Source organism: Ranitomeya imitator, chromosome 7 (assembly GCF_032444005.1).
Source record: "Ranitomeya imitator isolate aRanImi1 chromosome 7, aRanImi1.pri, whole genome shotgun sequence".
In the NCBI taxonomy this organism is placed as follows: domain Eukaryota; kingdom Metazoa; phylum Chordata; class Amphibia; order Anura; family Dendrobatidae; genus Ranitomeya; species Ranitomeya imitator.
Window position 1 is genome coordinate 192,798,172 of NC_091288.1, and position 22,915 is coordinate 192,821,086.

Sequence of the window (22,915 nt, forward strand, 5' to 3'; positions counted from 1 at the left end):
CTGGCAGCTTGATCCCACAGAAATAGTGGGGCCCCGGGGTCTCTCCTGCAGCCCAGTGAGAAGCCCTAGTTCTGGAGCCACTAGGAGGCAGCATCACAGGATTGCTGACCTTTTCTGGCTCCTCCAATCTCTTCCTGCAGAGCTCCGTTCAGTGCTGCTGTCATGTTCAGAAGTAGGTGAGGGTGAGAGAAGATGGAGGCGACACCTAGCTCTGCACAGTGCACTGCACACACACTATGCAAGAGCCGAGGACCTTGTACATCGTGTCTGCTGCAGTGAGTGCGGCCACATCAGACAGGAGCGATGCAGTCTGCCACTGGAAAGTGCCTCCTCTGTCCCTGGGACCCGATAATCTAGAAGAAAAGAGGTGGAGCCCGAAGTGCGTGAGACATGGTGCCAGCGTGTCTCAGTCAGTCCGGGCCCTCCCTCCTTGCCTCTCCTCATCGGGCCCCTTACACATTTATGGGTAGTACTGCCCTGATGGCGGCCCTGGTAGGAGGTCTTCAACAAATTATCTGACCTTGCAGTTGGCATTGTGATGTTGTTCCGAGGTCAGAATACCAGGAGGATAGTGGTTCAGAGCAGCAGGTGTTAAACAGGCGGATGGTCAGAACAAGGTTGAAGATCAGGCAACAAAAGATCTACAAACAGAACTCAAGTCACAGAGAGACAAAGCACACTTAGCTGAATGTATATCAGACAGAGGTCTGGGAGTAACAGCCCAGTTAAGTAGCATGGCAATCACCTTGGACAATGATCACAAGGAGACAACCAGTGCCTCCCAGTCTCAGATTGGACTGTTGAGCTGTCAATCAACACAGTGACAGTTCAGCACGCCCCTGTACCAGATTGGGCGATTGAGCTGTCAATCAAAGTACTGACATCTTCAGTTTGCCCCTGTACAAGATTGAATGGCTGAGCTGTCAGTAACTGCATCCCAGACACACTGAGGAGTGAAACAGTAACATTTCCTTAATACTTCCCATTCAGGAAATTATAGTCATGAGAACATTACTGTGACAAACTTAGTGTTTCCTGCAAAAAAATGTTAAACAAAAGTGGACGGTGAGTACCAAATAAGAAACAGAAGAATGTGATAATTACCTCGGAACAAGCTGATTATAGTAACATGGGGAATATTTGTGTTATGTAATTTTAGGAAAAAACGAAAGCTCAGACATATTTTAATGAAGAAAATCTACTTACTTCCGTCATGGATCTCTTCACTGCTGGAACTGAAACCACATCTACAACAATCCGCTGGGGAATTTTACTGATGATGAAGTATCCAGAGATTCAAAGTAATTCTTTATATATTTGTAAAAGTTATATAAGACCGTAAATGAACAGCTACTATCTCTATAGACCACCAAATCACCTCTTTCTGAAGGCTACCACTTTACCCAGATTTTCTGTTATTTATTCACTTTTGTATCATATTCTATTTACTGTATAATGGCCGTCTTTTTAATTACCACCCCTGTAAAAGTAATTTTTTAATTGCAATTTTGCTATTGTTGTGTAAACAAACTATCAACTAAGTTGAATAATTCTATTATATAATTTTTGCACTTATTGCATGTTTTATTTTTTCTAAAGTTCTACCATGATGCTGACACCATTCCTAGACAGGGACTTGTGATTTCTGGCACAGTATGACATTTAGATTGCACCTAAAATATCTTTTTCCATAGCCAAGAAATATCTAAGTTTTAATCTTTTTAAGCTTCATAACTTTGTTATATGAATGAGTATACCGGGAATTCATAATGTAATCCCCAGCAGTCCACTAGAGAATGAATGGAGCCGCAGTGCCCATGCTTGATCTCCACTCCATTTAAAGATAACCTGTCATGTTCACAAACACTATTATCCTGCAGATATAGGGTTAATCTGCAAGTTAATAACATTGCAAAGCTGCCCGGACGCTGCACTGAAAGCTCAGCTACTGGGAGGAAATTAACTTTATTACTCTCTGCAGCATCTGGCTTTCAGTCATAGTGGCGCAGCAAGCGCGGCTTCAGTCACCGCTCAGTACATAGTGAGCATCAGTGGTAACCACGCCCTAGCACTGACTGACAGCCCATACAAATCAGAATAAAAGCCTATAATATATTAATGCATTGGTATTGTTGTGCAAGTACAAAATGTAACAAAATGTTTTCTTTTGCTTTATAGAGAAGGTACAGGAGGAAATTAAAACACATATTAAACCTGGACAGCTGCCAACAGTAGAAGATCGGAAGAAAATGTCTTATACTGATGCAGTAATACATGAAATACAAAGGTTTGGAAATATTGTCCCATTGAACGTGTCACACGCAACTCCAACTGATGTGTATTTGCGGGGATACCTGATACCAAAAGTGAGTTTATTTTTTAAAAAAGTCCTTAGTCCTTATGCTCAAGAACTGTAAACGTTTACCTATTCGTAAAAGGGACTGCTATGGGGTCCACAGCCATCCAAATAATCTCACATTTTTAAATGTATTTAATTAAAAAGATATTTGGTGATTTATTGTTCACAGGGCACAGAGGTTATTCCACTCCTGACTTCAGTTCTCTATGACAAGGCTCAATGGAAAACTCCCTATGATTTCAATCCTAATCACTTCTTGGATGAAAATGGGAAATTTGTCCGACATGATGCATTTATGCCATTCTCAGTAGGTAAGTAATGAGGAGCATTAAGCATGCAAGATCAAATCATTTTACATGTCACTTAACTGACAAAACACTGAACAACAAAATGACTATGTTTTAACAAGATACAAAAGATGTTGGACTCTGTTGTGCTAAAACATGTAGACATAGAATATATGAAATATGAATAGCAATACTTCTCTGGATAACAAGAAAAAATTGAGATGCTTAGCACAAAATTTGGCCAATTCATGCATGCCCAGCAACCAACGACAAGGTGGTCTCACGCTGCTGGGACCCTACGTGTCTAGTCTGAATGCCTCTCTTAACAAGGAATAAAATGTTTTCTAAATCTCATATTTTTTCTTCCAAAAAGTTCAAAAATGTTCTATGGTCATATTAAGATGCTCAACATATGTATGAGCACATTGTCATTGCTTTGTAATATAGCCTAGAATAATAATAATTGTATTTAGGCCGGCCTCACACTCAGCGTATAAAAATACGGTCCATTATTTACGGCCGTAATACGCAGAAAAGTCCCCAAAATAGTGATCCGTATGTCATCCGTAGGCAGGGTGTTATGATAGCAATCCAGTGACACAGTGTGCCAGAAATCAGAGCACATACAGTGATCAGACAATAACCAAAAAACAATAGAACGAGCTCTGAGACGTGGAATCTCTGTAGACTGCAACCTGAACCTATCCTATACACAACTAAAGGTGGCTGTGGATTGCGCCTGACACTACCTATGCAACTCGGCACAGCCTGAGGAGCTGACTAGCCTGAAGATAGAAACACAAGCCTGACTTGCCTCAGAGAAATACCCCAAAGGAAAAGGCAGCCCCCCACATATAATGACTGTTAGCAAGATGAAAAGACAAACGTAGGGATGAAATAGATTCAGCAAAGTGAGGCCCGATATTCTAGATAGAGCGAGGATAGCAAAGAGAACTTTGCAGTCTACAAAAAACCCTAAAGCAAAAAACCACGCAAAGGGGCCAAAAAGACCCACCGTGCCGAACTAACGGCACGGCGGTACACCCTTTGCATCTCAGAGCTTCCAGCAAAACGAATAGACAAGCTGGACAGAAAAAGTAGCAACAAAAGCAAAGAAGCACTTATCTAAGCAGAGCTGCAGGCCACAGGAAAAATCCAGGAGCTCAGATCCAACACTGGAACATTGACAAGGAGCAAGGAAGACAGAATCAGGCGGAGTTAAATAACAAAGAAGCCAACGAGCTCACCAGAACACCTGAGGGAGGAAGCTCAGAAGCCGCAGTACCACTTGTGACCACAGGAGTGAATTCAGCCACAGAATTCACAACAGTACCCCCCCCTTGAGGAGGGGTCACCGAACCCTCACCAGAGCCCCCAGGCCGACCAGGATGAGCCACATGAAAGGCACGAACAAGATCTGGAGCATGGACATCAGAGGCAAAAACCCAGGAATTATCTTCCTGAGCATAACCCTTCCATTTAACCAGATACTGGAGTTTCCGTCTAGAAACACGAGAATCCAAAATTTTCTCCACAATATACTCCAATTCCCCCTCCACCAAAACCGGGGCAGGAGGCTCAACAGAAGGAACCATAGGTGCCACGTATCTCCGCAACAACGACCTATGGAATACATTATGTATGGAAAAGGAGTCTGGGAGGGTCAAACGAAAAGACACAGGATTGAGAATCTCAGAAATCCTATACGGACCAATAAAACGAGGTTTAAATTTAGGAGAGGAAACCTTCATAGGAATATGACGAGAAGATAACCAAACCAGATCCCCAACACGAAGTCGGGGACCCACACGGCGTCTGCGATTAGCGAAAAGTTGAGCCTTCTCCTGGGACAAGGTCAAATTGTCCACTACCTGAGTCCAGATCTGCTGCAACCTGTCCACCACAGAATCCACACCAGGACAGTCCGAAGACTCAACCTGTCCTGAAGAGAAACGAGGATGGAACCCAGAATTGCAGAAAAATGGAGAGACCAAGGTAGCCGAGCTGGCCCGATTATTAAGGGCGAACTCAGCCAACGGCAAAAAGGACACCCAATCATCCTGGTCTGCAGAAACAAAACATCTCAGATATGTTTCCAAGGTCTGATTGGTTCGTTCGGTCTGGCCATTAGTCTGAGGATGGAAAGCCGAGGAAAAAGATAGGTCAATGCCCATCCTACCACAAAAGGCTCGCCAAAACCTTGAAACAAACTGGGAACCTCTGTCAGAAACAATATTCTCAGGAATGCCATGCAAACGAACCACATGCTGGAAGAACAAAGGCACCAAATCAGAGGAGGAAGGCAATTTAACCAAGGGCACCAGATGGACCATTTTAGAAAAGCGATCACAGACCACCCAAATGACTGACATCTTTTGAGAAACGGGAAGGTCAGAAATGAAATCCATCGAAATATGTGTCCAAGGCCTCTTTGGGACCGGCAAGGGCAAAAGCAACCCACTGGCATGAGAACAGCAGGGCTTAGCCCTAGCACAAATCCCACAGGACTGCACAAAAGTACGTACATCCCGTGACAGAGATGGCCACCAGAAGGATCTAGCCACTAAGTCTCTGGTACCAAAGATTCCAGGATGACCAGCCAACACCGAACAATGAAGTTCAGAGATAACTTTACTAGTCCACCTATCAGGGACAAACAGTTTCTCCGCCGGACAACGATCAGGTTTATTCGCCTGAAATTTTTGCAACACTCGCCGCAAATCAGGGGAGATGGCAGACACAATGACTCCTTCCTTGAGGATACTCGCCGGCTCAGATGAACCCGGAGAGTCGGGCACAAAACTCCTAGACAGAGCATCCGCCTTCACATTTTTAGAGCCCGGAAGGTACGAAATCACAAAATTGAAGCGGGCAAAAAATAACGACCAACGGGCCTGTCTAGGATTCAAGCGCTTGGCAGACTCGAGATAAGTAAGGTTCTTATGATCAGTCAATACCACCACGCGATGCTTAGCTCCTTCAAGCCAATGACGCCATTCCTCGAATGCCCACTTCATGGCCAGCAACTCTCGGTTGCCCACATCATAATTATGCTCAGCAGCCGAAAACTTCCTGGAAAAGAAAGCACATGGTTTCAACACTGAGCAACCAGAACCTCTCTGTGACAAAACCGCCCCTGCTCCAATCTCAGAAGCATCAACCTCGACCTGGAACGGAAGAGAAACATCTGGTTGACACAACACAGGGGCAGAACAAAAACGACGCTTCAACTCCTGAAAAGCTTCCACAGCAGCAGAAGACCAATTAACCAAATCAGCACACTTCTTGGTCAAATCGGTCAATGGTTTGGCAATGCTAGAAAAATTACAGATGAAGCGACGATAAAAATTAGCAAAGCCCAGGAATTTTTGCAGACTTTTCAGAGATGTCGGCTGAGTCCAATCCTGGATGGCTTGGACCTTAACCGGATCCATCTCGATAGTAGAAGGGGAAAAGATGAACCCCAAAAATGAAACTTTCTGCACACCGAAGAGACACTTTGATCCCTTCACAAACAAAGAATTAGCACGCAGGACCTGGAAAACCATTCTGACCTGCTTCACATGAGAGTCCCAATCATCTGAGAAGATCAAAATGTCATCCAAGTAAACAATCAGGAATTTATCCAGATACTCACGGAAGATGTCATGCATAAAAGACTAAAACACAGATGGAGCATTGGCAAGTCCGAACGGCATCACTAGATACTCAAAATGACCCTCGGGCGTATTGAATGCAGTTTTCCATTCATCTCCTTGCCTGATTCTCACCAGATTATACGCACCACGAAGATCTATCTTAGTGAACCAACTAGCCCCCTTAATCCGAGCAAACAGGTCAGATAACAATGGCAAGGGATACTGAAATTTAACTGTGATCTTATTAAGAAGGCGGTAATCAATACACGGTCTCAGCGAACCATACTTCTTGGCTACAAAAAAGAACCCTGCTCCCAGTGGTGATGACGATGGACGAATATGTCCCTTCTCCAGGGATTCCTTCACATAACTGCGCATAGCGGCGTGTTCAGGCACGGATAAATTAAATAATCGACCTTTAGGGAATTTACTACCAGGAATCAAATTGATAGCACAATCACAATCCCTATGCGGAGGTAGGGCATCGGACTTGGGCTCTTCAAATACATCCTGATAATCAGACAAGAACTCTGGGACCTCAGAAGGAGTGGATGACGAAATAGACAAAAATGGAACATCACCATGTACCCCCTGAAAACCCCAGCTGGATACCGACATAGAGTTCCAATCCAATACAGGATTATGGGTTTACAGCCATGGCAACCCCAACACGACCACATCATGCAGATTATGTAGCACCAGAAAGCGAATAACTTCCTGATGTGCAGGAGCCATGCACATGGTCAGCTGGGTCCAATACTGAGGTTTATTCTTGGCCAAAGGTGTAGCATCAATTCCTCTCAACGGAATAGGACACCGCAAAGGCTCCAAGAAAAATCCACAACGTTTAGCATAATCCAAATCCATTAGATTCAGGGCAGCGCCTGAATCCACAAACGCCATGACAGAATACGATGACAAAGAGCATATCAAGGTAATGGACAGAAGGAATTTGGATTGTACAGTACCAATGACGGCAGACCTATCGAACCGCTTAGTGCGCTTAGGACAATGAGAAATAGCATGAGTGGAATCACCACAGTAGAAACACAGACCATTCAGGCGTCTGTGTTCTTGCCGTTCAACTCTGGTCATAGTCCTATCGCACTGCATAGGCTCAGGTTTATTCTTAGATAATACCGCCAAATGGTGCACAGATTTACGCTCGCGCAAGCGTCGACCGATCTGAATGGCCAAAGACATAGACTCATTCAAACCAGCAGGCATAGGAAAACCCACCATGACATCCTTAAGAGCCTCAGAGAGACCCTTTCTGAACAAAGCTGCCAGCGCAGATTCATTCCACAGAGTGAGTACTGACCACTTCCTAAATTTCTGACAATATACTTCTATATCATCCTGACCCTGGCACAAAGCCAGCAAATTCTTCTCAGCCTGATCCACTGAATTAGGCTCATCGTAAAGTAATCCGAGCGCCAGGAAAAACGCATTTACATTACTCAATGCAGGGTCTCCTGGCGCAAGAGAAAATGCCCAGTCCTGAGGGTCGCCGCGCAAAAAAGAAATAATAATCAAAACCTGTTGAATAGGATTACCAGAAGAATGAGGTTTCAAGGCCAGAAATAGCTTACAATTATTTTTGAAATTAAGAAACTTAGTTCTATCACCAAAAAACAAATCAGGAATAGGAATTCTTGGTTCTAACATAAATTTCTGATCAATAGTATCTTGAATCCTTTGTACATTTGTAACGAGATTATCCATTGAAGAGCACAGACCCTGAATATCCATGTCCACACCTGTGTCCTGAAACACCCAAATGTCTAGGGGGAAAAAAAAAAATTGAACACAGAGCTGAGAGAAAAAAAAAAAAAAATGATGTCAGAACTTCTTTTTTCCCCTCTATTGAGAATCATTAGGTAGGCTCCTTGTACTGTTATGATAGCAATCCAGTGACACAGTGTGCCAGAAATCAGAGCACATACATTGATCAGACAATAACCAAAAAACAATAGAACGAGCTCTGAGACGTGGAATCTCTGTAGACTGCAACCTGAACCTATCCTATACACAACTAAAGGTGGCTGTGGATTGCGCCTGACACTACCTATGCAACTCGGCACAGCCTGAGGAGCTGACTAGCCTGAAGATAGAAACACAAGCCTGACTTGCCTCAGAGAAATACCCCAAAGGAAAAGGCAGCCCCCCACATATAATGACTGTTAGCAAGATGAAAAGACAAACGTAGGGATGAAATAGATTCAGCAAAGTGAGGCCCGATATTCTAGATAGAGCGAGGATAGCAAAGAGAACTTTGCAGTCTACAAAAAACCCTAAAGCAAAAAACCACGCAAAGGGGGCAAAAAGACCCACCATGCCGAACTAACGGCACGGCGGTACACCCTTTGCGTCTCAGAGCTTCCAGCAAAACGAATAGACAAGCTGGACAGAAAAAGTAGCAACAAAAGCAAAGAAGCACTTATCTAAGCAGAGCTGCAGGCCACAGGAAAAATCCAGGAGCTCAGATCCAACACTGGAACATTGACAAGGAGCAAGGAAGACAGAATCAGGCGGAGTTAAATAACAAAGAAGCCAACGAGCTCACCAGAACACCTGAGGGAGGAAGCTCAGAAGCCGCAGTACCACTTGTGACCACAGGAGTGAATTCAGCCACAGAATTCACAACAGCAGGGTGTGTCAGCGTATTTTGCGCATGGCATCCTCCGTATGTAATCCATATGGCATCCGTACTATGAGATTTTCTCGCAGGCTTGCAAAACCGACATACGGACATACAATGGATCCATGTGCTCAAATAATCGTAAAAACATATATACTGTCTATATATATATACAGTATATATATATATACAGTATATATATATATATATTTATATATATATGATGTATGTCAGTGAGATATATATATATATATATATATATACATACATATATATATATATATATATATATATAAATATTTCATCCAGTGCAAGATAGCTTAAAAGCCGGTAATTCAATTGCTGGCTTTTCTATCTCCTTCACAAACCCGACATGATATGAGACATGGTTTACATACAGTAAACCATCTCATATCCCTTTTTTTTTTGCATATTCCACACTACTAATGTTAGTAGTGTGTATGTGCAAAATTTGGGCGCCCTAGCTATTAAATTAAAGGGTTAAATCGCTGAAAAAATTGGCGTGGGCTCCCGCGCAATTTTTTCCTCCAGAATTGTAAAGCCAGTGACTGAGGGCAGATATTAATAGCCTGGAAAGGGTCCATGGTTATTGCCCCCCCCCCCCTCCTGGCTAAAAACATCTGCCCCCAGCCACCCCAGAAAAGGCACATCTGGAAGATGCGCCTATTCTGGCACTTGTAATAAGACTTCGCATAGTACTTGGCTCAGTGTTACTCTATGGGGTAGCTCATATCTGCAATTATTTTCTCATGCCGAATCGACATGCGAGAACAATTGCAGCATGCTGTGATTGGCACCAAGACTTGGCTAAGTCTTGGCTCGCTTGCACCCATATAAGTCTATGGGTGTGAGTGACACAACGCACAGCACTCATTATACGCCGACGTATATAATTTATCCTCCTCTTCCGCACCTGTGCGAGAGGATCGGAGCACAGTAGCATGACAATCGGCTCCATCTCACAGCAGAGCAGGAGCAGAGGTTCCTTAGCATATTGCATCCGATGATCTCGCATTCGATGCCATACGCTAGTGTGACTCCGGCCTTTGAGTCAAAATCTAATTTCTACATGACTTTGTTAACTTACTAATCCCTTTTCTACAGGAAGAAGAGCTTGTGCAGGAGAGGCCTTGGCCAAGATGGAACTTTTCCTGGTTTTTACTGGACTTCTTCAAGCATTTACTTTCTATCCACCTCCAGGAGTTTCCAGAGAAGACCTCAGTCTAAAGCCTGGCGTTGGATTCACATTAGTGCCCACACCATACATGACCTGTGCAAAGCCAAACTATTAGTTTGAGTTGAAAAACAACATAGAGACTGCTGTTTTTTGTTTGATTATATTTTAATTTATATATTTTGCACTTTTTTAAATCTCATTTTCAAATCTCTTTAGTTGAAATCTGTGGAAAAAAATCTTGCAATGATCTCCAATTATCTTAATTCACCTTTAAACTAAATGGATGTTTTTTAGTTTTAGTAAATGCTGATAGGATTTTTTGATTGGTGGGACCCCCTTACACATTAGGTTAAAGTCACACAAACATCTAATCTGTATAGGTGCCCCCTGACTTTTTACTGACTAATGAAGTCAGGAGAAAGGAAGTTCAGTCATTATCAAGTTAATTGCTGTAAGCCTTTCTCCACTTTTGCCATTAAACATTTACTAACCAAGAGTACACATATTTTGGGATGTCAGTAGAGATAGTTATTAGTAGAGATGAGCGAATATTTCAATGTTTGGTTTGGATTACGATTGCCGAATTTGCAATATTTGCCGATTAATTCATCGAACATTTGCCGAACATAACTGAACGCCATTCATGTCAATGGGAGGCAAAAAAAAACACATGCACAACACCTGGGATTCAAGCTTGAGGAGGCTAATTTGCATATTCTAGATGCCTTCTGGGAAAAGCGAAGTCTCCCTAAGCTAGAAGATCGTTGGGTACAGCCGGGACCAGCTGCTTGGAAAGCATCACCAAACCAGGGATTCAAGCTTGAGGAGGCTAATTTGCATATTCCAGGTGCCTTCTGGGAAAAGCGAAGTCTCCCTAAGCTAGAAGATCGTTGGGTACAGCCGGGACCAGCTGCTTGGAAAGCATCACCAAACCAGGAATTCAAACTTGAGGAGGCTAATTTGCATATTCCAGGTGCCTTCTGTGAAAAGCGAAGTCTCCCTAAGTTAGAAGATCGTTGGGTACAGCCGGGACCAGCTGCTTGGAAAGCATCACCAAACCAGGAATTCAAACTTGAGGAGGCTAATTTGCATATTCCAGGTGCCTTCTGTGAAAAGCGAAGTCTCCCTAAGCTAGAAGATCGTTGGGTACAGCCGGGACCAGCTGCTTGGAAAGCATCACCAAACCAGGGATTCAAACTTGAGGAGGCTAATTTGCATATTCCAGGTGCCTTCTGGGAAAAGCGAAGTCTCCCTAAGCTAGAAGATCGTTGGGTACAGCCGGGACCAGCTGCTTGGAAAGCATCACCAAACCAGGGATTCAAGCTTGAGGAGGCTAATTTGCATATTCCAGGTGCCTTCTGGGAAAAGCGAAGTCTCCCTAAGCTAGAAGATCGTTGGGTACAGCCGGGACCAGCTGCTTGGAAAGCATCACCAAACCAGGGATTCAAACTTGAGGAGGCTAATTTGCATATTCCAGGTGCCTTCTGTGAAAAGCGAAGTCTCCCTAAGCTAGAAGATCGTTGGGTACAGCCGGGACCAGCTGCTTGGAAAGCATCACCAAACCAGGAATTCAAACTTGAGGAGGCTAATTTGCATATTCCAGGTGCCTTCTGTGAAAAGTGAAGTCTCCCTAAGCTAGAAGATCGTTGGGTACAGCCGGGACCAGCTGCTTGGAAAGCATCACCAAACCAGGAATTCAAACTTGAGGAGGCTAATTTGCATATTCCAGGTGCCTTCTGTGAAAAGCGAAGTCTCCCTAAGCTAGAAGATCGTTGGGTACAGCCGGGACCAGCTGCTTGGAAAGCATCACCAAACCAGGGATTCAAACTTGATGAGGCTAATTTGCATATTCCAGGTGCCTTCTGGTAAAAGCGAAGTCTCCCTAAGCTAGAAGATCGTTGGGTACAGCCGGGACCAGCTGCTTGGAAAGCATCACCAAACCAGGGATTCAAGCTTGAGGAGGCTAATTTGCATATTCCAGGTGCCTTCTGGGAAAAGCAAAGTCTCCCTAAGCTAGAAGATCGTTGGGTACAGCCGGGACCAGCTGCTTGGAAAGCATCACCAAACCAGGGATTCAAACTTGAGGAGGCTAATTTGCATATTCCAGGTGCCTTCTGTGAAAAGCGAAGTCTCCCTAAGCTAGAAGATCGTTGGGTACAGCCGGGACCAGCTGCTTGGAAAGCATCACCAAACCAGGGATTCAAACTTGAGGAGGCTAATTTGCATATTCCAGGTGCCTTCTGGGAAAAGCGAAGTCTCCCTAAACTAGAAGATCGTTGGGTACAGCCGGGACCAGCTGCTTGGAAAGCATCACCAAACCAGGGATTTAAGCTTGAGGAGGCTAATTTGCATATTCCAGGTGCCTTCTGTGAAAAGCGAAGTCTCCCTAAGCTAGAAGATCGTTGGGTACAGCCGGGACCAGCTGCTTGGAAAGCATCACCAAACCAGGGATTCAAACTTGAGGAGGCTAATTTGCATATTCCAGGTGCCTTCTGTGAAAAGCGAAGTCTCCCTAAGCTAGAAGATCGTTGGGTACAGCCGGGACCAGCTGCTTGGAAAGCATCACCAAACCAGGGATTCAAACTTGAGGAGGCTAATTTGCATATTCCAGGTGCCTTCTGGGAAAAGCGAAGTCTCCCTAAGCTAGAAGATCGTTGGGTACAGCCGGGACCAGCTGCTTGGAAACCATCACCAAACCAGGAATTCAAACTTGAGGAGGCTAATTTGCATATTCCAGGTGCCTTCTGTGAAAAGCGAAGTCTCCCTAAGCTAGAAGATCGTTGGGTACAGCCGGGACCAGCTGTTTGGAAAGCATCACCAAACCAGGGATTCAAACTTGAGGAGGCTAATTTGCATATTCCAGGTGCCTTCTGTGAAAAGCGAAGTCTCCCTAAGCTAGAAGATCGTTGGGTACAGCCGGGACCAGCTGCTTGGAAAGCATCACCAAACCAGGAATTCAAACTTGAGGAGGCTAATTTGCATATTCCAGGTGCCTTCTGTGAAAAGCGAAGTCTCCCTAAGCTAGAAGATCGTTGGGTACAGCCGGGACCAGCTGCTTGGAAAGCATCACCAAACCAGGGATTCAAACTTGAGGAGGCTAATTTGCATATTCTAGGTGCCTTCTGTGAAAAGCGAAGTCTCCCTAAGCTAGAAGATCGTTGGGTACAGCCGGGACCAGCTGCTTGGAAGGCATCACCAAACCAGGGATTCAAGCTTGAGGAGGCTAATTTGCATATTCCAGGTGCCTTCTGGGAAATGTGAAGTCTCCTAAAGCTAGAAGATCGTTGGGTACAGCCGGGACCAGCTGCTTGGAAAGCATCACCAAACCAGGGATTCAAACTTGAGGAGGCTAATTTGCATATTCCAGGTGCCTTCTGGGAAAAGCGAAGTCTCCCTAAGCTAGAAGATCGTTGGGTACAGCCGGGATCAGGTGCTTGGAAAGCATCACCAAACCAGGGATTCAAACTTGAGGAGGCTAATTTGCATATTCCAGGTGCCTTCTGGGAAAAGCGAAGTCTCCCTAAGCTAGAAGATCGTTGGGTACAGCCGGGACCAGCTGCTTGGAAAGCATCACCAAACCAGGGATTCAAGCTTGAGGAGGCTAATTTGCATATTCCCGGTGCCTTCTGTTAAAAGCGAAGTCTCCCTAAGCTAGAAGATCGTTGGGTACAGCCGGGACCAGCTGCTTGGAAAGCATCACCAAACCAGGGATTCAAACTTGAGGAGGCTAATTTGCATATTCCAGGTGCCTTCTGTGAAAAGCGAAGTCTCCCTAAGCTAGAAGATCGATGGGTACAGCCGGGACCAGCTGCTTGGAAAGCATCGCCAAACCAGGGATCAAAATTGAGGAGGCTAATTTGCATATTCCAGGTGCCTTCTGTGAAAAGCGAAGTCTCCCTAAGCTAGAAGATCGTTGGGTACAGCCGGGACCAGCTGCTTGGAAAGCATCACCAAACCAGTGATTCAAACTTGAGGAGGCTAATTTGCATATTCCAAGTGCCTTCTGTGAAAAGCGAAGTCTCCCTAAGCTAGAAGATCGTTGGGTACAGCCGGGACCAGCTGCTTGGAAAGCATCACCAAACCAGGGATTCAAGCTTGAGGAGGCTAATTTGCATATTCCAGGTGCCTTCTGGGAAAAGTGAAGTCTCCCTAAGCTAGAAGATCGTTGGGTACAGCCGGGACCAGCTGCTTGGAAAGCATCACCAAACCAGGGATTCAAACTTGAGGAGGCTAATTTGCATATTCCAGGTGCCTTCTGTGAAAAGCGAAGTCTCCCTAAGCTAGAAGATCGTTGGGTACAGCCGGGACCAGCTGCTTGGAAAGCATCACCAAACCAGGGATTCAAACTTGAGGAGGCTAATTTCCATATTCCAGGTGCCTTCTGGGAAAAGCGAAGTCTCCCTAAGCTAGAAGATCGTTGGGTACAGCCGGGACCAGCTGCTTGGAAAGCATCACCAAACCAGGGATTCAAGCTTGAGGAGGCTAATTTGCATATTCCAGGTGCCTTCTGGGAAAAGTTAAGTCTCCCTAAGCTAGAAGATCGTTGGGTACAGCCGGGACCAGCTGCTTGGAAAGCATCACCAAACCAGGGATTCAAACTTGAGGAGGCTAATTTGCATATTCCAGGTGCCTTCTGTGAAAAGCGAAGTCTCCCTAAGCTAGAAGATCGTTGGGTACAGCCGGGACCAGCTGCTTGGAAAGCATCACCAAACCAGGGATTCAAACTTGAGGAGGCTAATTTGCATATTCCAGGTGCCTTCTGTGAAAAGCGAAGTCTCCCTAAGCTAGAAGATCGTTGGGTACAGCCGGGACCAGCTGCTTGGAAAGCATCACCAAACCAGGGATTCAAACTTGAGGAGGCTAATTTGCATATTCCAGGTGCCTTCTGGGAAAAGCGAAGTCTCCCTAAGCTAGAAGATCGTTGGGTACAGCCGGGATCAGCTGCTTGGAAAGCATCACCAAACCAGGGATTCAAACTTGAGGAGGCTAATTTGCATATTCCAGGTGCCTTCTGGGAAAAGCGAAGTCTCCCTAAGCTAGAAGATCGTTGGGTACAGCCGGGACAAGCTGCTTGGAAAGCATCACCAAACCAGGGATTCAAGCTTGAGGAGGCTAATTTGCATATTCCAGGTGCCTTCTGGGAAAAGCGAAGTCTCCCTAAGCTAGAAGATCGTTGGGTACAGCCGGGACCAGCTGCTTGGAAAGCATCACCAAACCAGGGATTCAAACTTGAGGAGGCTAATTTGCATATTCCAGGTGTCTTCTGGGAAAAGCGAAGTCTCCCTAAGCTAGAAGATCGTTGGGTACAGCCGGGACCAGCTGCTTGGAAAGCATCACCAAACCAGGGATTCAAGCTTGAGGAGGCTAATTTGCATATTCCAGGTGCCTTCTGGGAAAAGCGAAGTCTCCCTAAGCTAGAAGATCGTTGGGTACAGCCGGGATCAGCTGCTTGGAAAGCATCACCAAACCAGGGATTCAAACTTAAGGAGGCTAATTTGCATATTCCAGGTGCCTTCTGGGAAAAGCGAAGTCTCCCTAAGCTAGAAGATCGTTGGGTACAGCCGGGACCAGCTGCTTGGAAAGCATCACCAAACCAGGGATTCAAGCTTGAGGAGGCTAATTTGCATATTCCAGGTGCCTTCTGGGAAAAGCGAAGTCTCCCTAAGCTAGAAGATCGTTGGGTACAGCCGGGACCAGCTGCTTAGAAAGCATCACCAAACCAGGGATTCAAACTTGAGGAGGCTAATTTACATATTCCAGGTGCCTTCTGTGAAAAGCGAAGTCTCCCTAAGCTAGAAGATCGTTGGGTACGTACAGCCGGGACCAGCTGCTTGGAAAGCATCACCAAACCGCGTGCCTGTAGGACATTATTGCAAGAGAGCTTGGCTGAGTAGATTACACAAGAAGGAAAACACAGCAAGTCAGCAGGATCTAGGAGCAACATGGCAGATGTGACAACCTACATGGTGAGCTGCAGCATGTGCTACATGTTCACAGATCGACTAGAAGAAGAATCAAATTTCACCTGTCAGAAGTGTAGACTAGTGGCCCTTTTAGAAGAAAAGGTGCGGGGTCTGGAAGAAAGAATAGCAACTTTGAAACTCATCAAAGAGAATGAAGACTTTCTAGACAGATCAGAAGCATCTCTACTGGCCACAGAAGGTGAAAAAAGTGTCAGAGAACCTCCAAAAGCAGATGAGTGGAAGCATGTGACCAAAAGAAGCAAGAAGACCATGGAGAAATCACCAACCACACAACTTAAGAACCGATATCAAATCTTTGTAGAGGATGAAGATGGCACACCTAAGGATGAAGCAATACCAGCAAGCAAAAAAGAAAAGGGCACACAGCAACACGTAACAGCAAAAAGTACAGCCAAGAAGCAACGAAGAGTGGTGGTGGTGGGAGACTCACTACTGAGAGGCACAGAAGCAGCCATCTGCAGACCGGACATAACTGCAAGAGAAGTATGCTGCCTTCCAGGTGCGATGATCAAGGATGTGACCGATAGGATACCAAAGCTCTTCAGCTCCAAGGACATCCACCCATTTCTTCTGATACATGTTGGCACCAATGACACGGCAAGGAAGGACCTACCGACAATCTGCAAAGACTTTGAAGAGTTGGGGAAGAAAGTAAAGGAACTGGATGCACAGGTAGTTTTTTCTTCTATCCTTCCAGTAGACGGGCATGGCACCAGGAGATGGAACAAGATCCTTGATGCAAACAACTGGCTAAGACGATGGTGCAGACAACAAGGATTCGGATTCCTGGACCACGGTGTGAATTACTGGTACGATGGACTCCTCGCCAGAGACGGACTACACCTCAACAAACCTGGGAAACACACATTCGCCAGAAGACTCGCTACACTCATCAGGAGGGCGTTAAACTAGAAGAAGAGGGGACGGGAAGAAAAACATTAGACTCGAACAAAGACGACCCAGGAAAACATACTCAGAAGGGAGGTAAGAACATTTCTAAAACAATCCACAGCGAGGAGATTGGACCAAAACAAAATCCTCTAAACTGCATGCTCGCAAACGCCAGAAGCCTGACAAACAAGATGGAAGAACTAGAAGCAGAAATATCTACAGGTAACTTTGACATAGTGGGAATAACCGAGACATGGTTAGATGAAAGCTATGACTGGGCAGTTAACTTACAGGGTTACAGTCTGTTTAGAAAGGATCGTAAAAATCGGAGAGGAGGAGGGGTTTGTCTCTATGTAAAGTCTTGTCTAAAGTCCACTTTAAGGGAGGATATTAGCGAAGGGAATGAGGATGTCGAGTCCATATGGGTTGAAATTCATGGAGGGAAAAATGGTAACAAAATTCTCATTGGGGTCTGTTACAAACCCCCAAATATAACAGAAACCATGGAAAGTCTACTTCTAAAGCAGATAGATGAAGCTGCAACCCATAATGAGGTCCTGGTTATGGGGGACTTTAACTACCCGGATATTAACTGGGAAACAGAAACCTGTGAAACCCATAAAGGCAACAGGTTTCTGCTAATAACCAAGAAAAATTATCTTTCACAATTGGTGCAGAATCCAACCAGAGGAGCAGCACTTTTAGACCTAATACTGTCTAATAGACCTGACAGAATAACAAATCTGCAGGTGGTCGGGCATCTAGGAAATAGCGACCACAATATTGTGCAGTTTCACCTGTCTTTCACTAGGGGGACTTGTCAGGGAGTCACAAAAACACTAAACTTTAGGAAGGCAAAGTTTGACCAGCTTAGAGATGCCCTTAATCTGGTAGACTGGGACAATATCCTCAGAAATAAGAATACAGATAATAAATGGAAAATGTTTAAGAACATCCTAAATAGGCAGTGTAAGCGGTTTATACCTTGTGGGAATAAAAGGACTAGAAATAGGAAAAACCCAATGTGGCTAAACAAAGAAGTAAGACAGGCAATTAACAGTAAAAAGAAAGCATTTGCACTACTAAAGCAGGATGGCACCATTGAAGCTCTAAAAAACTATAGGGAGAAAAATACTTTATCTAAAAAACTAATTAAAGCTGCCAAAAAGGAAACAGAGAAGCACATTGCTAAGGAGAGTAAAACTAATCCCAAACTGTTCTTCAACTATATCAATAGTAAAAGAATAAAAACTGAAAATGTAGGCCCCTTAAAAAATAGTGAGGAAAGAATGGTTGTAGATGACGAGGAAAAAGCTAACATATTAAACACCTTCTTCTCCACGGTATTCACGGTGGAAAATGAAATGCTAGGTGAAATCCCAAGAAACAATGAAAACCCTATATTAAGGGTCACCAATCTAACCCAAGAAGAGGTGCGGAACCGGCTAAATAAGATTAAAATAGATAAATCTCCGGGTCAGGATGGCATACACCCACGAGTACTAAGAGAGCTAAGTAATGTAATAGATAAACCATTATTTCTTATTTTTAGGGACTCTATAGCGACAGGGTCTGTTCCGCAGGACTGGCGCATAGCAAATGTGGTGCCAATATTCAAAAAGGGCTCTAAAAGTGAACCTGGAAATTATAGGCCAGTAAGTCTAACCTCTATTGTTGGTAAAATATTTGAAGGGTTTCTGAGGGATGTTATTCTGGATTATCTCAATGAGAATAACTGTTTAACTCCATATCAGCATGGGTTTATGAGAAATCGCCCCTGTCAAACCAATCTAATCAGTTTTTATGAAGAGGTAAGCTATAGGCTGGACCACGGTGAGTCATTGGACGTGGTATATCTCGATTTTTCCAAAGCGTTTGATACCGTGCCGCACAAGAGGTTGGTACACAAAATGAGAATGCTTGGTCTGGGGGAAAATGTGTGTAAATGGGTTAGTAACTGGCTTAGTGATAGAAAGCAGAGGGTGGTTATAAATGGTATAGTCTCTAACTGGGTCGCTGTGACCAGTGGGGTACCGCAGGGGTCAGTATTGGGACCTGTTCTCTTCAACATATTCATTAATGATCTGGTAGAAGGTTTACACAGTAAAATATCGATATTTGCAGATGATACAAAACTATGTAAAGCAGTTAATACAAGAGAAGATAGTATTCTGCTACAGATGGATCTGGATAAGTTGGAAACTTGGGCTGAAAGGTGGCAGATGAGGTTTAACAATGATAAATGTAAGGTTATACACATGGGAAGAAGGAATCAATATCACCATTACACACTGAACGGGAAACCACTGGGTAAATCTGACAGGGAGAAGAACTTGGGGATCCTAGTTAATGATAAACTTACCTGGAGCAGCCAGTGCCAGGCAGCAGCTGCCAAGGCAAACAGGATCATGGGGTGCATTAAAAGAAGTCTGGATACACATGATGACAGCATTATACTGCCTCTGTACAAATCCCTAGTTAGACCACACATGGAGTACTGTGTCCAGTTTTGGGCACCGGTGCTCAGGAAGGATATAATGGAACTAGAGAGAGTACAAAGGAGGGCAACAAAATTAATAAAGGGGATGGGAGAACTACAATACCCAGATAGATTAGCGAAATTAGGATTATTTAGTCTAGAAAAAAGACGACTGAGGGGCGATCTAATAACCATGTATAAGTATATAAGGGGACAATACAAATATCTCGCTGAGAATCTGTTTATACCAAGGAAAGTGATGGGCACAAGGGGGCATTCTTTGCGTCTGGAGTGTAGAAGGTTTTTCCACCAACATAGAAGAGGATTCTTTACTGTTAGGGCAGTGAGAATCTGGAATTGCTTGCCTGAGGAGGTGGTGATGGTGAACTCAGTCGCAGGGTTCAAGAGAGGCCTGGATGTCTTCCTGGAGCAGAACAATATTGTATCATACAATTATTAGGTTCTGTAGAAGGACATAGATCTGGGGATTTATTATGATGGAATATAGGCTGAACTGGATGGACAAATGTCTTTTTTCGGCCTTACTAACTATGTTACCTTATAACTGCCCCAAATGCTGCATAAACGCATCAAATGAGGGACCAACACCAGGAAAGTGGCCTAAGTTCACCCACAGAACAAATTTTATCATGGCCCTGCAGTTATCACCCAGGCATGAGATATCGGGGTCTGTGACAGCATTTACAGCTTTCAATTAAACGTCAACGTAAGATGGAGTGGATGAGGGATCGATGTGTGAGGGATCGATGTAGGCCTCCTTTGATGGGAGCCCTGATAATACATGCAACACCTCTACCTGCATTCATGCTGAGCTACTCTCAGGTGGCACAAATATCAGTTTTGTAGACTACCATTGTCAGAAAAATTTAATGACAGTAACATGGGTAGTTGAGTCCAAGGAAGTGGAGGCCTTACGGTCTCTGAGGCCTACTGCTACAGGCAACAGAATGAAGGAGACTAAACCGGGAGTGTTCACATTTCCAAAAATTACTGGCAGACACCACCAAAGTGGCATCAATTTCACCACATTAGAAATATTATAATGGAGACGGACAGGTCTTCCACTACACCCAATCCAGCAGATGGACACCCAACCAGGAGTGTTCACATTTAAACAAATGAGGGCCATACACTACAGAAGTGGCATCAATTTCACCACAGTAGAGATAGTATAATGACTGACAGGTCTTCCACTACGCCAAATCCAGCAGATGGACACCTAATCAGGAGTTTTCACATTTCCAAAAATTATTGGCAGGCACCACCAAAGTCGCATCAATTTCACCACAGAATAGATAGTATTATAGTGACTGACAGGTCTTCCACTACGCCCAATCCAGGATATGGACACCTAACCGGGAGTGTTCACATTTAAACAAATGAGGGCCTTACGTCACAGAAGTGGTACCAATTTCATCACAGTAGAAATAGTATAATAGGGACCGACAGGTCTTCCACTGCACCCAATCCAGGAAATGGACACCCAACCAGGAGTGTACACATTTCCAAATATTACTGGCAGACACAACAAAAGTGGCAACAATTTCACCACAGTATAGATAGTATAATAGAAACTGACAGGTCTTCCACTATGCTCAATCAAGCAGATGGATACCCAACCAGGAGTGTTCACATTTAAACAAATGAGGGCCTAACACCACAAAAGTGGTATCAATTTCACCACAGTAGAAATAGTATAATAGGGACCGACAGGTCTTCCACTATGCCCAATCTAGCAGGTGGACACCCAACCTGGAGTTTTGACGTGCTGGAGGTTGGAAGTCTAGAGCTGCGATGCGAATTGTGTGCTTCACTGCTGTCTTGGGGAAAAGCTCTCTTAAGGTTGTGTAAAAGCATGCTTCGATACACCAGAATTTGCGGGTCCCTTTTCAGGGTGGGAAGCATGTGGCCAAATTTGGTTTTATAACGTGAATCTAACAGAGTGCCAACCCAGTAGTCAGCAGTATTCCTAATCCTAACTGTATGGGGATCATGTTGCAGATAGTGCAGCAATAAGGCACTCATATGTCGGGCTCTACCATGAGGTCCAAGCCCATGCTGTGTTGGTAGCTGGGAAACAATGAGGCTCGTTTCCTCTGTCCCCTCCTGCCAACCACAAACAAAAGAGAGGGTATGATTGTCCTCTTCTTCTGACAGTTGCTAGGCCATCACCTCTTCCTCCTCCATTTGTTTGTCGGACCTTGCACCTTTGATAGCAGTTTGTCTGTTATCACCAACCCCCCTCGATCGCAGTAATCCACCCTCCATTGACACCGGCCTGTGTGACGATAGTCTGAAAGACAAAGTTATCCCTTCCGCATCCTCCTCTGCTTCCTCGTCTTATTTTGGGACCAACATCTCCTCCTGCAGGCTATTCAATGTCTGCTCCAGCATACTGTATAGATGACGGCAATAGTGATGCTGATTATGGCGTCGTCAGCGCTAACCAATTTATTAGCCATTTTGAAACTGTGCAGAAGGTTGCAAAGGTCCTTATTCTGTGCCCACTTTGTAAACATGATATGCGCCAAGTCCGTACTGCATTGGCCCAAGCTATACGACATGACATGCTGCATCAGGGCTTGTTCCTGCTGCCACAGTCGCTGCAACATGTGCAGAGTGGAATTCCACTGTCTACACATCGCATATCAACCTGTTAACTGGCATATACAACGACCTCTGTATCGATGCAAGTAGATGATCTGAGGTGTTCGAACGGCTGAAATTAGCAGACAGCTTATGTGCTTTCTGAAGCAGCTCACCCAGGCAAGGATAGTGGTGGAGAAAATGCTGTACCACCAAGTTGAGAACGTGAGGCATGCAAGGCACATGTGTGGGCTTGCCTCACCGTAGGGCCGCCACCAGGTTCGCACTGTTAATGGACATGGACTTCCCTCGATGCAGATTGAGCAGAGACAGCCATTGATCCAACTCAGCCTGGAGAGCTGTCCACAACTTTTCAGCTGTATGACTGCGATCTCCAAGGCATATGAATTTTAATACTGCCTGATTACGGTGATCCCTAGTAGCGCAGTATGGAGGTGGTGGGGATTCACTCTGCACTGTTGGAACGCGTGTCTCATTAAAGCAAAGGTTGAGGGTGCACGTGGAGGCCCCAGGGGAAATAGAGGAGGCAGAAGCAGTGGAGAAAGTGTTAAATGTAGAGGTTTGTACTGCAAGCATTGGGGATTCCAAGACTTGCGGAGCAGCACCTGCCCCCACAGAGACCAGAGTCATCCAGTGCCCAGGCAGCGAGTTGTAACGTCCTTGGCCATACTTAGGCTGGAGTCACAAACAACGTATAAAAATACGGTCCATTTTTTACAGACCAAATATGCAGAAATGTTCCCTGAACAGTGATCTGTATGTCATCTGTAGGCCAGGTGTGGCAGCGTATTTTACGCATGTAAAATTCCG

At 44.7% G+C, this 22,915-nt stretch overlaps 1 protein-coding gene across 1 annotated transcript in view; it reads left to right on the forward strand.

Annotated features, from left to right (window-relative positions):
• The window catches only part of LOC138645176 (cytochrome P450 2K1-like), a 32,754-nt gene extending 22,126 nt beyond the window's left edge, over nt 1-10,628 (forward strand). The window contains exons 6-9 of the mRNA XM_069734276.1: nt 1,160-1,301; nt 2,179-2,366; nt 2,529-2,670; nt 10,051-10,628. Of these exons, the coding sequence (XP_069590377.1) occupies nt 1,160-1,301; nt 2,179-2,366; nt 2,529-2,670; nt 10,051-10,238 (660 nt within the window). The 3' untranslated portion in view covers nt 10,239-10,628. The remainder of the gene's footprint in view (nt 1-1,159; nt 1,302-2,178; nt 2,367-2,528; nt 2,671-10,050) is intronic.
• Nucleotides 10,629-22,915: the final 12,287 nt, after the last annotated feature.